Below are 12611 nucleotides of genomic sequence, written 5' to 3' on the forward strand. Positions count from 1 at the left end.
ACCCCTTTTCACAGACACGGAAACTGAAGCTCAGAAAGGCTAAATCACTGGCTCAGGGCTGGGCCGTGTGACTGGCCTGTGCGGGAGCAGGGATTTAAATTTGACTCTGTCTGAGCTCTCTCCACACTCCCTCTGGAGCCGGGGCTTGGTCCGGTGGAGGCCCAGACTCCTCCTTTGGCCTCCTCGCCTCACAACCACAATGGGCTTGAGCTGGGAGGACGGGGTCTGGGGACAGCAGAGAGGCTGGCCTGCCTGGGACGGTGAGGCCGGGTGGGGGAAAGGAGGGGAGGCCACTTGAGAGCCTGGAGCCAGGCTCAGGGGCTGGGTCCTCACGCCCTCCCATCCTGCAGGCCCCGCTCCCCAGGAGCCTACAGCTCCTCTTCGGCTCCTCACAGACCTGAAGGAGACTCTCCACCTTGGGCCCCAGGCCTTCCTGCCTCCTGGCCAGCCTCAGACCCTACATTAGACCCATTCCCCTGTGTGATGGGCGCCACCTCTGTGCTGGATGTGTGGGGAGCCCCCTTCCAGGATTTGAGGGTCCTGGGCCCTAAGTGGTTCCTTATCAAGGGTTCAGGTGGGAACCATGAGGGTGGAAGGCTGGAGCCCCAGTGAACACCACATACCTGGAGCCTCACACGCACACAGATGCACATACTCCTCCCAGACATAACGCTCCCAGACACATGCCCAGCAGCTCAAAGAGATTTAAAGTCCTGGGGGACCTGGAGTCCTCACCTCCCTTCGAGATTTGGCATTGGATGGCCAGCCCACTGAGAGCACAGGGCAGAAGGGACCAGGGACACTGGGCAGCTCGGGGGTTGGGGGGGGGCTCCGGGGGCACCTTGGTGATGCCGCAGGTGTGGCCGGTTGATCCCCTGTGGAGACAGTAAAGATTAAGAGGATCATAAGCTGCGTCCAGCACTGCCCTGGGAGAAGTCTCCTAGAGCCAGAGCCGCTGTGGTGAGGGGAAGTTGGGGCAGCTCTGAGTTCAGACAGACAGACAGACGGGAGGCAGGAGGACAAAGAGGAGAGACTTGGGAGGGAGTGAGGGAGACCACCAGGGCCAGGGAGGGGGAGAAGTAGAAACAGGAGACAGGGGCACCAAGAGAGGGACAGAGGTCAAAAGAGGGAGGCCAAGGGTGGGCCCACTCAGAGCGCCTCCCTCAGGAAGGCAGGTGCAGGCTGCCCTGGGACCCGCTAGCACTGGGCCCACTGCCCCAGCATGAGCTCCAACATGGCTGCAGCTGGGCCGGCCACTGTGGCTGCCTCCAGGAAGGAGTCCCCGGGCAGGTGGGGCCTGGGAGAAGAGCCCGCAGGTAGGGCTTTCCTGGAGGTGGGGTCTGGGCCCTCGGGGAGTGCAGTGTGGACCAGAGGGTCGCAGGGACCCTGAAAGGAGCTCCAAGGGCTGTGGGCAAGAGTGAGGGAACAGGCGGGCAAACCCAGAACCCTCGGTGGTGGGCAGAGCCAGGATGGCACAGGAAAGAGAGAGAAGCAGCCTTCGGGTGTGGCCGCGGAGCCCCCCAGGGGTGGGGTCCCGGAGGCTTCTGTGGGAGGACAGAGCCTGAAGCCACCGGCAGAGAGGGAACGGGGGGCGGGCTGGTGGAGGCCGGCGCTAGCCCGGGGAGGGGCGCGGGGTGGGGTGTCAAGACCAGAGGGGCTGGCGCTTTAACTGTGGGCGGGGCCGGGGCTGGCGGGGACGGCTCGCGGAGCCGATGGGAGGGAGGGGTGCGACCCAGCCGGGCCCCTGCCCCCCTCAGGCGCGGGCCCCTCGCTGCAGTGTCGCGTGTGCGGGGACAGCAGCAGCGGGAAGCACTATGGCATCTACGCCTGCAACGGCTGCAGCGGCTTCTTCAAGAGGAGCGTGCGGCGGAGGCTCATCTACCGGTGAGGGGGGCCCGCCTAGGACGGCCCTGCCCCTCCCGCCCCTGCGGGACCCTGGGCGGGGTGTGTGGGGGGAGGACGTTCTCAGGGGCGGAGGGACTGGGCCAAGCATGTCCCAAACCCACGGCCGAGGGCCTGGGTGGTGGGGCACTGACACCCTGGGCGCCCTCGGCCTGCAGGTGCCAGGTGGGGGCGGGGATGTGCCCGGTGGACAAGGCCCACAGGAACCAGTGCCAGGCCTGCCGCCTGAAGAAGTGCCTGCAGGAGGGCATGAACCAGGACGGTGAGTCGGGTCCCATCCCAGAGACGAGTGACGGAAGAGATGGGGGCCCAGGCCCGGGGGGTGTCCTGACCCTTCCTGCCTCCGCAGCTGTGCAGAATGAGCGCCAGCCGCGGAGCTCGGCCCAGCTGCGGCTGGCTAGCGTGGAGTCAGACCCGGAGCCCCGGCTGGAGCCCCTGGGGCCCCCCCTGGCCCCGGCGGGGCCCAGCCCACGGGGCCCCACGCCTGTTTCTGCAGCCAGAGCCCTGGGGCCTGGGGCCCTCACGCCGCCGGGGCACCACCACTTCATGGCCAGCCTTATAACAGCCGAAACATGTGCTAAGCTGGAGCCAGAGGATGGTAAGTGGGAGGCCGGCTGGGGCCCTGAGCAGCCCCTGCCCCGGCCCCAGACTGGGCGCTGATGTCACCACCTCCTCCTCCAACAGCCGACGAGAATATTGATGTCACCAGCGATGATCCCGAGTTTCCCTCATCCCCATACTCCTCCTCGTCGCCCTGTGGCCTGGACAGCATCCATGAGACATCGGCTCGCCTTCTCTTTATGGCCGTCAAGTGGGCCAAGAACCTGCCCGTGTTCTCCAACCTGCCCTTCCGCGATCAGGTGTGTGTGTCGGGGGATGCACTTGAGTCAGCTGCGTCGGGAGCGCATACAGCCCCTCGCAGGTGATAACTGGGGGTGCCCGAAGCTCGGCGATGGTCACGGTTGGGATGCACGTGTCTCTGAGTCAGTGTTGGTCAGGGATCCATGTCTCAGGGATGTGACCACTGGGGGCTCTCACATCTCTGGGCAGAGGTGATAGTGGGCTGTGTACCTCAGGGATGATGGTGGCTAGGGCCACTCAGGGATTTGAAGGCAGTGCCTATGGTCCCCTGGGTCTTTTCTCCTCCTGGACAAAACCTCAGGTCCTACAGTCCCTCTGTATGTGACAGGGCTGTCTGCACACCCTGAATAGTGCAAGTGGGAGACTCTGGGCTCTCTAGGAGCACAGACGCCTCTGACTTCAGGGTTCGAGTTGCCGCCTAACCTCTTCACCTGTAGGACTTCCCTCTGAGCTTCTCAAGGGCAAGCAGACCTGTCACGATAAACCCAGGAAGAGAGGCACACTGAGGGTCTGAGCACTTGGCCAGTGGTTTGGATGGAGCAGCTCAGAGGTCAGGCCGAGTCTGCTGAGCACACTCAACTTGGGACGCTTGTGGGGACTGTCCCTAAGGCTGCCCAACTGCCATGGCTCTAGGCTTTCCTAAATGTTCCAGTTGAGGCTCTGGAGGGAATGCATAGAGCATCTTGGAGCCTAGGCAGCTGGGCCAGATCATACCAAATCCCAGAGCCCTGGGCCTCTGGCTCAATGTCAGGCAGAGGTCAGGAGATGGTCTGGGCATCCAGGGCCAGCCCTTCCTTTCCTAGGGCCCCGGAGAAGGTGGCAGAGGTTCAGGCTGAGCCAGAGATGTTGGATCTCCGCCATCATGCTCGCTCCTTCTTTGAGTACAGGTGATCCTGCTGGAGGAGGCATGGAGTGAACTCTTCCTCCTCGGGGCCATACAGTGGTCTCTGCCTCTGGACACCTGCCCACTGCTGGCCGCGCCCGAGGCCCCCGCTGCTGGCAGCTCCCAGGGCCGGTTGGCACTGGCCAGTGCAGAGAGCCGCATCCTGCAGGAAACAATCTCACGGTTCCGAGCATTGGCAGTGGACCCCACAGAGTTCGCCTGCATGAAGGCCCTGGTCCTCTTCAAACCAGGTAGCTGAGTCTTTGCCCAAGCCTTACGGAAGTGTGGTAAATGGAAATTCCAGTGATTTCCTTCTGCCTCTCCCTCTGCCTCCACCACTCCACACCCCGGGGGTGTGCAGGCTTCTTCCCTGGGGAGCAGGAGGAGTGAGGTGCAGGGCTGGGTTCACTCCGCCTGAGGGCCCTGGCTGACTGTGGCGGGGGCAGGCAGGGCGGGCTGGGAGAAGAGCTCACTGCCGATGCTTCTCTCCAGAAACTCGGGGCCTGAAGGATCCTGAGCACGTGGAGGCCTTGCAGGACCAGTCCCAAGTGATGCTGAGCCAGCACAGCAAGGCGCACCACCCCAGCCAGCCTGTGAGGTGACCTGAGCACCTGCCTCCCTGCCCATCTGTCCCTTCACCTCTTTACCCTCCCCCCCCCCACCACTTTGACACCATCCCTGGTGTCACTCATTAGATGGCCCAAAGGTCTGATTCAACCAGCACGAATCCAGCATCTCCTGTGTGCCAGGTCCCAGGGGTGGGGACCAAAATGAGCAGAAGACAAAGTTGTTGCCTTCCCAGGATGCCCAGCACAGTGGCCCCACTACAGATGAGAACCACCCCCATCAGATAGTGAGGGGTTCGGATACCTCTATCTCTCGCTACGCATCCAAGTAGACAGCTAGGGCAGGAGCCTGGTTTGGAAGGTGTAACAGATCGCTGCCAGCAGAAGGTAGGAGATTAAGCTAGAACAGCGTTCTGGGGCCAGCCAGTCCAGGACCTCGAATGCCGGCCGAAGGCCATATGGGATTTGGTAGGCAGAGGGGAGCCACTGCAGGCTTTTGAGCAGGAGGGCGTTGTACACAGAGCTAGAGTGAGTCCAGAGTACATGACCGGGGAGGGAAGCACGCACTGCCATCCTCCAGGGGAGTCCCTGGTGTCCTGCTCTCTGGGAGTGGTTGTAGGGAGAGGACAGTTGCAGGCGCCTCCAGGAGTCAGAATGCGTCCGACTTGGTACATGGATGGATGTAAGGAGCAAGAGAAGAGGTGCTATTTGGGAGAAGCGGGAGTCAAGAAATAAAAAGGAAAGTCAGGAGGAAGAGGTAGTTTTGAGGGACCATGACCAGGTCTGTTGGAGCTCCGGGGAACATCCCATAGGGATGCACTTGGCTAAGCCACATGCATGGATGAGAGCCCTGCTGTGGCTGGGTTTGGGGGCAGTAGCTACTGAGAGGCCGTGAGTGTGGCTGGTGGTGACCCACTAAGTTTAATTTCAGATCCACTAGGGGACGAATACCTCCAGTTTGAAAAACAATTTCTCTACTTGACTTTCTAGTTACTTCTTCCTGAAACTCCCTAGCTCAGAAAAACAAGAGAGGAAGGAACAAGCATAAGATGTGCAACTTCTCTGTCCCACCCACTTGGCACTTGCAAGAGAAAGAAAGCCCTTGGGTGGAAACAAATAAGTCCCGCAGATAACTGGGAGATGAGGGAAGGCCTCCCACAGACCTCCACGGTGGGAGTTGAGCGTGGAGCTGCCCCACTTTGAAGTGGCCTCCTTGATGTTGGGCAGTGACCTCTGTTGATCCCTCCCATCTGTCTTTTGGGCCTTCACCATCTACCTTCTCTGCACTGGGGATCCTTGCCTTGGCAGATGGTTTGTTTGATTGATTGATGGATTGATTGATTGATTTGTTCATTCATTCATTCATTCATTCATTCAGTAGGCTGCACACCCAGCGTGGAGTGCAAGGTGGGGCTTGAACTCACGACCTTGAGATTAAGACCTGAGCTGAGATCAAGAGTCGGATGCTTAACTGACTGAGCCCTTTTTAAAAAAAATTTTTTTAATGGTTCTTATTTAAAACTGCAGTTTCTTTTCTTAGGATGAGTATCTCTTTTGCACACAAAAATTATGCTTCAGCTTCAGAACACTTTCACTAATGGCTATTCTATCATCCTACTGGACTTACAGAGGGGCATTTATATTCTTATGCAAATATGCATAGTATTAATCATCTCATAATTATCATAATAATCATATATATGATTAACACATTCTATATAGCGTTAATATAAATAACTTCTCACTTTACAATCTTTGCACATAATAAACAATATTTATTCACTATTTTTATCCCAGTGCCCCCATGACTCATGCTCAGAAGCTGGTAATAAAACTAATGGTGTCCTCTCTCCCGTTCAGGTTTGGGAAATTGCTCCTGCTTCTCCCGTCTTTGAGGTTTATCACTTCCGAACGAGTTGAGCTCCTCTTCTTCCGCAAGACCATAGGGAATACTCCAATGGAGAAGCTCCTTTGTGATATGTTCAAAAACTGAGGGAGGAGGAAGTAAATGGGTCCAACTACTTTAGGAAACCGCCTGCTGAAGGCACTCACTTGCTTGCCCTGTGACCCAGCAATCCCACCTGTAGGTATGTGTCCCAAGCAGAAATATCCACCAAAAGATATTATGAAAATATTCACAGCAGCTTTATTCATAATAGCCCCTGACAGTACATCGGCAGTAGGGTGAATTAATAAATTATGGTATATTCATTTAATGGAAAACGGCAATCAAGAAGAATCAACTACCAACACATGTGACAACATGGATGAATTTCGCAGACATAAAAGTAGAAGGAAAGAACTTTGCCAGGCACAGCTTCTGCTTATACAAAGTTCATGAACAGGCAAGACTAACTGGTGGTGGCGGAAGCTGGAATAGTGTTTACCCCTGGAGTAGGGAGTTGGGGTGGTTGGAAAGGGGCCCAGAGGAGCCCTCTGGTGACTAGAAATGTTCTTGATGTTGACCTAGGTGGTGGTTTCACAAATTCTCTCATTCATAAAAATTAATTGAGCCGCACACTTAAGATTTGTGCATTTTACTGTATTATGTTAAATCTCAATAAAAAAGTGGACAAAAAATAAAACCAAGAAAACAAATGTGTTAAAGGCTCTCCATTGGAGGACACTGAAGAAATGAGCACAGACTCTTGTGTTCCATCTGGTTTCCATGCCACTGCAGAGTCCAGGGGCAACACATTCAAGCCCAGCTTCAAAATCTCCCACGGGAGTCAAAACCCAGCCTCTCTCCAGATGGGGTCCCACCACCCCACAGGCGCTGTCGGTGTTTCTCTTCCTGCCCTTCCTCACCCCTCCATAAACAAAGGTGAGCACATCCCACTCGACGCCAGGCACTTTTTTAGAAGGGGAGTCTCTTTCACTTCTTAATTCCTTATGGAGAGATGCTCCGAAAAACCTCCTCCTTTGCAAAGACAGACCCAAAAGACCTAGGAAATGATAGTAATGCAAAAAGTGAACTTGTGTGGGCCACTTGATGATACACCAGGCAGTGAACTGAGTGCTGAATGGGCATTGATATTCAATCCTCAGATTAGCTCTGGGACAGGGACCAGTCATCCCCAGTGATAAATGAAAAAACTGAGGCTTGGAGAGAACTTAAACCCTGGTGCAACTCTACTTAACTCCACTTAACTCTGGCATTAATAGGATCCTGAGCTCCCCCAGAGCTCCCCACCCCTAGAATGCCTGAAGGATTCTGTTGCATTTCCTGTCCTCCAAGAAGAAATGCCTGAAGTCAAGAGGAGAAGGTCATGTGAGAAATCTGTAAAATCCTAGGGGATTCTTGCTCTTTGGCCTGTGCATGAATTCTCCCAGCTCACAGAGATATCCTGCCTTGATGGAAGGAGGTGGTTCAGGACACTCTGCTCTGGAAATGATAATAGCTAGGCTGGTGCCCAAAGAGGAAAGAGTATGGCAAGTATTGCCCAGCTTGAGCCCTTTCCACTTGAGCACTTAAACTATTCTTGATCTTTATATATGGATATATAGACAAAGAGTGGGGATGAGAGGTAGAGGAAGAGAGAGAGATTTGTAAGCAGGCTCCACGCCCAGTGCAGAGTCTGATGCATGGCTCAATCCCACAACCCTGAGACCATGACTGGAGCCAAAATCAAGAGTCGGATCCCCAACTGACTGTGCCACCCAGATGCCCCATATTCTTGATCTTCTAAAAACACCAGACTTGCCTGTTATTCAAGCCATCTAATGTCTATAATGCCATTATACTATCCAGTTCCCTATCAAAAGTTTCATCCATAAGGTTTAAAGGCCTGCATAATAAAAAGCCTGCGCAAAGGCACTGTAGCAAGAAAGAAGGATGAAACAGGACCAGATAGGCCCTGGACATCTACCCTACAGTCATGCATCTCAGAACATAGCTGTGCAGAGGTGGCCTGTTGGAAGTTCATGGGCTGGTGTCTGGGATGTGTGAGCACAGCAATTCTACACTGGGAGAGATTGGGATCTCCAGGAGGAAGTCTTGGAGAAATAGAGGAGATATATAAACTGGATTAGCTGCTGTCAACCTGGCATCAATACTACCCCCTTCTAAGGTCTTGTCCTCACTGCAGAGATGCCAGGAACTACATTTCCCAGGATCCTCTTCCCCCTATGGCTAGCTAATGGAAGGCAGGTAAACGATTAAGTCATTCCTCTGGAGGCAGTTGCAGCCTGCTGTGTGGGAAGGTGATTTCAGGCTGCCTTCTTTCGAATTGCAGTAGCTTCCAGGCAAGCTCTTAACTTTGGATCTTTTGGCTGAGATCTGTGTTGGCTTTCTCCACCTTTTCTGTGGGAGCTTCTCTGACTTTTGTTTCTTCAGTTCTTCCAGTGTGTATTATTAAACCCCTAATTCCTGTATTATGTCCCTCTCACCTGAAATACACGGGAGTGGCTCTTGTTTTCCTAATACAATACAGAGCTCAGTTGATCTCAGGATTTATTCAACATTTTGCTGTAAATTGGCCCCACTGAAATTCGAATGGATAACAGCTTTCATTGCATTTAGGGCAGTTGCTAGGAGAGGGGATACTGTGAAAGCTTTTTTGCCCTCAACGCCAGAAATGTCTTTGGTTATGAAACACACAGAGACAGTCTCTGTGGACCTATCTGGGCCTTTCTTTTCAACTGCAGTTTTCAGATTTGTGAGATGGTTTTCCTCTTCCACCCTAAGGGACTATCTGATGGTAGGAAAGGCAGAGAAAGACCCAAAGACGCCAAGAAGCATTGGGAAGGTTTGTTGTAGATTTGGTTACCACAGGGGTACATTTTCAAAATGGCGTTTCTAGGTTTTACTTGGCCAATTAAAGAAACTTTAAGAAACCATTCACTATCCTTTTCATTTTGATGTAAATTTGATGCAAAAATGTAAACAATGCAAAAAGAAATGGGAAAATGATCTCAGGATTTTAAAAACTGAATAAATTTCCATTTCACCTTAGACCTAGTTTGGCATTTGGGAACCCCTGATCTCACTCAACCTGCTCGTCCAATATTTAAGCAAGGGCACCTTTTATTAGGTGCTGGGGATCTAAGAGTCAGGAAGATAAGCACATTTCTTGCCTTGGGAAGCTTACATCAAACAGTTATTTATTGAGAGAGAGAGAGAGAGAACAAGCAGGGGGAGCGGCAGGCAGAGGGAGAGGAAGGAGGCAGCTCCTGAAAGCCGGCCATGGGGCTCCATCCCAGGACCCTGGGATCATGACCTGAGCCAGAGGCAAATGCTCAACCAAGTCACCCAGGCGCCCCTCAAAACAGTTTTTTGATGCCACAAATACTGGGCACTGTTGAGAACACGAGACATCTAATCCAGTTCAAGGGAGAAGAGGAAATTTCCAGTAAAACTGCCTTTTACACTGAGACCTGAGAGTCCGTAGGAGTTACAGAGAAGTAAACCTGAGAAGTCATCTCCAGATGGGAAAACTGACACCCAGAAAGGGCTCATGACTTTCCCAAAGTCACACAGCATAGTGGCAGAACAAAAATGACAACCTAGGCATGAATTCCTGGGCCTCTACTAGCAGATTTTGCTACTTCTTCATAGTCTTTTTGGTGAGGATCCTAACTGTAGACTTACCGTCTTCACTGTCCACCTAGCTCTAGGCTGATTAAAGGAAGTCTTAACAGCTAGCAGCTAGCATCTCTTACAGAAAAAGATTATCTCGAATCTCACCTTCACTTGAATTCAGCGGAGTTCCAATAATTACTGCTTCTGCACTTTGTTACTTTGGGGCTCAGTCCTTTCCTTAAACAAAAATCAGCTTAACAAACAAAAATCATTGCTGTTTCTTGGAGTGGGACTGGAGTGAGTTGGGGTGGGAGCCAGGATGGTCAGAAAACAAACCACACATATTGCTGCTTCTGGAAGCTTTGTTCTTTAATGAGCCATGGAGTGATTTGTTCATCAAGCTGCTTTTGTGTAGCTATACAGTGCATATTCTGAGTGACACAAACTGCACTTTATACAGATGTCTTGCTCCTCCCGATCCAAAAAAAAAAAAAAAAACCCAACTCAAAAGGAAATTAAAAAGTGCCTGTTGATTGCATCAGAAATGTAATCAGTTCCGTGGGTGAGATAAATCATTCTTTTTATAGAATTATTCTGTTAAACAGTAAAATGATATATTTCACAGGATATGTCCTTTTACAATACATAGTCTTTTAAAAATTTACACTCAGCATACTTATAAATTACTTTAAATCCATTAAAATAATATAATACTAATCTGTAATCCACACCTTTCCCCTAGTAAATACAATTACTTGGTTCAAAAGGTGCAACTTTTATGTGACCTAAGAGGACTGATAAATAGGTATTAATTATAAATGAATAGCAAGGTGATAGGCCCGTTCGTGTGGCTTTTTTGAAGAACAGTTTTAACCAAGAGACCAACAAGACCCAATAGATCCATCTCCACAATCATCATTTTGCTGTTACCTTTTAACACCAAATCAAATGTGGGAGCGGTTCCAGAGAAAAGTGGTTAAAAGTATGTGAGGGGCACAGAAAGACTGAGGACTCCCTCAGATACCAAGGACTTTCACTACCAAGGCTAGCATGGTGCTACTGTGGGACAGTGCTGGGGAACTGTCACAAAATTATGGATAGGCATGACGCATTTGTCAACACAGAATGATGCATGCCCCATGCCTAGCTCCCCCACCAAGGGAGAAAAAAGAGGAGAGGAGGATGAGGAAAGCCATCTGGACTATATTTCTTTTTAAAATTAAAACTCTCTTAGCTTTGAACACATCCTGAGAATTTCTTCTCTAGTTTACCAAAGTGCTTGTGAAAGGTACACATTCGTTAGTTATAGTTAAAAAAAAAAACAACAAAAGACAAAAGAAAAGGAAAACCATGGCCCACAGTCACTGAAGTGGACCTGAGGAACCTTGCTGGACCTCCTCTTTTCAGCATGCTTCTAGGACCCCCTCTCTTCTCTTTGACAGTGAAAACAAGCCTACTGTCAAGGAACACAGAAGTCTCCACCAACCTCCCAGCAGCAGGGTAAGAGCTGCAGCTGGTTTCCAAAGCATGAGAAGGTAGGGGCTCTGGTATCCCACCCCTGACTTCGGGTCCCTCTGTCTCTTCAAGGCCCATACTGGAAACTCTATATCTCCCTTTGTATTTCCAGAAGCCTAGAGTGGCAAAGGAATTAAAATGGCAGGAAGTGCATTACAAACTAAGTATGTCACCTCCCTGATTCTTGCTGTTAAACAAATTTGCTTCACTTAATGATACACACTGTAACCTTAAAATTGTACTACTCTGCTTCTATTACATTTTCCATGATAAGGGATAGTTGGCTTTAATGTGGAGAAGTGAAAATCCAGGCTTTGTTTGGGGCTGGGAATGTGTGATATGAACAGAATTCCTCTGTATTTTGGAGTATGGGCTCCAAATGTGGGGCTGCCCATTGCTGCCACAGAGGGTTTTTGTCTGTGGCATCTGAGATCAAAGAAAAGCAAAGGAGAAGCAATGGGCGGCACAACTGCGACATATATGAAGGTTAAACATTTTCGTCCTAAGTGATTATAATACAGCATCACTTCGTGGTAACATAACTTTAACCACGGAGAGGATCAGTTAAGACCGGATGGAAGAAGATACAGCACTTGGTTCTGACAGTTTTTAAGAGTTATGGCTTCATCTCTTTATCAGGCCAACAGTACTTGCTATCCTATGAGAAGAAAAGCTTTCTTTCTTTCAGAGGGAGGGTCCCACACTTGTTCTCCTACTTGTTAACTACGATTTTAACTTACGATTGTGTGGATCTCTCCCCACCTGCCACCCTCCGTTCTGGCAGTTGGTTAAATGACTAGAAATCCACAAATCTAGCAACCAAAAAACAAGTATTTTTTATTTAATTTTATCCAAATTCAGGTTTCAGGTCCCTGAGAAATATAAAGTCTCTTAACATCCATTGCCTAGTTTCTATAAAGTGACCTATATGAGTTTTTTTTTTTTTTTTCAACTGCCAAAAACTTATTTTGCAAACAAACAAAGAAAATCTGAAAAAATTTAGAAGAGAGAACATATGCCAAGATGTGTTCTCCAGGCTGTTCCTCGGGGCCAAAGGAAATTATCCAACAAGGGTCATCTCTTTTTCATACGGTATTTAACCAATGTTCTGGAGCAAGCAGAGAGTAGTAGTCAATGCCTAGCAGGACACTACTCCCCCAGGAATACTGACACAGCCTGCGCAGCCCCGCTTGGGGCCCCGGGGCCCCAGAAGTCCCACTTGGACCCGACCATGCTGAGGGGTTGGGTTTTCCTCTAGGAGATTCTCCAAAGTTCCAATTTTTAAAAGGCTTTCCATTTATTACTCCTCAGCATGAACAAGGTGGCAGATGTTTGCGGGATATGAAATCTAACACTTACTCAA

General features: G+C 50.9%; 1 protein-coding gene across 1 annotated transcript; it reads left to right on the top strand.

Annotated features, from left to right (window-relative positions):
• The first annotated feature begins 1222 nt into the window (after positions 1-1222).
• On the top strand, positions 1223-6260 carry NR2E3 (nuclear receptor subfamily 2 group E member 3). The gene is made up of 8 exons (XM_021694029.1): positions 1223-1316; positions 1758-1884; positions 2061-2164; positions 2252-2500; positions 2587-2762; positions 3651-3897; positions 4139-4244; positions 6073-6260. The coding sequence occupies exons 1-8, from the start codon at positions 1223-1225 to the stop codon at positions 6203-6205; spliced, it is 1236 nt and encodes a 411-aa protein (XP_021549704.1). The 3' UTR covers positions 6206-6260.
• The last annotated feature ends 6351 nt before the right edge of the window (positions 6261-12611 follow it).

This window comes from Neomonachus schauinslandi, chromosome 9 (genome assembly GCF_002201575.2).
Source record: "Neomonachus schauinslandi chromosome 9, ASM220157v2, whole genome shotgun sequence".
In the NCBI taxonomy this organism is placed as follows: domain Eukaryota; kingdom Metazoa; phylum Chordata; class Mammalia; order Carnivora; family Phocidae; genus Neomonachus; species Neomonachus schauinslandi.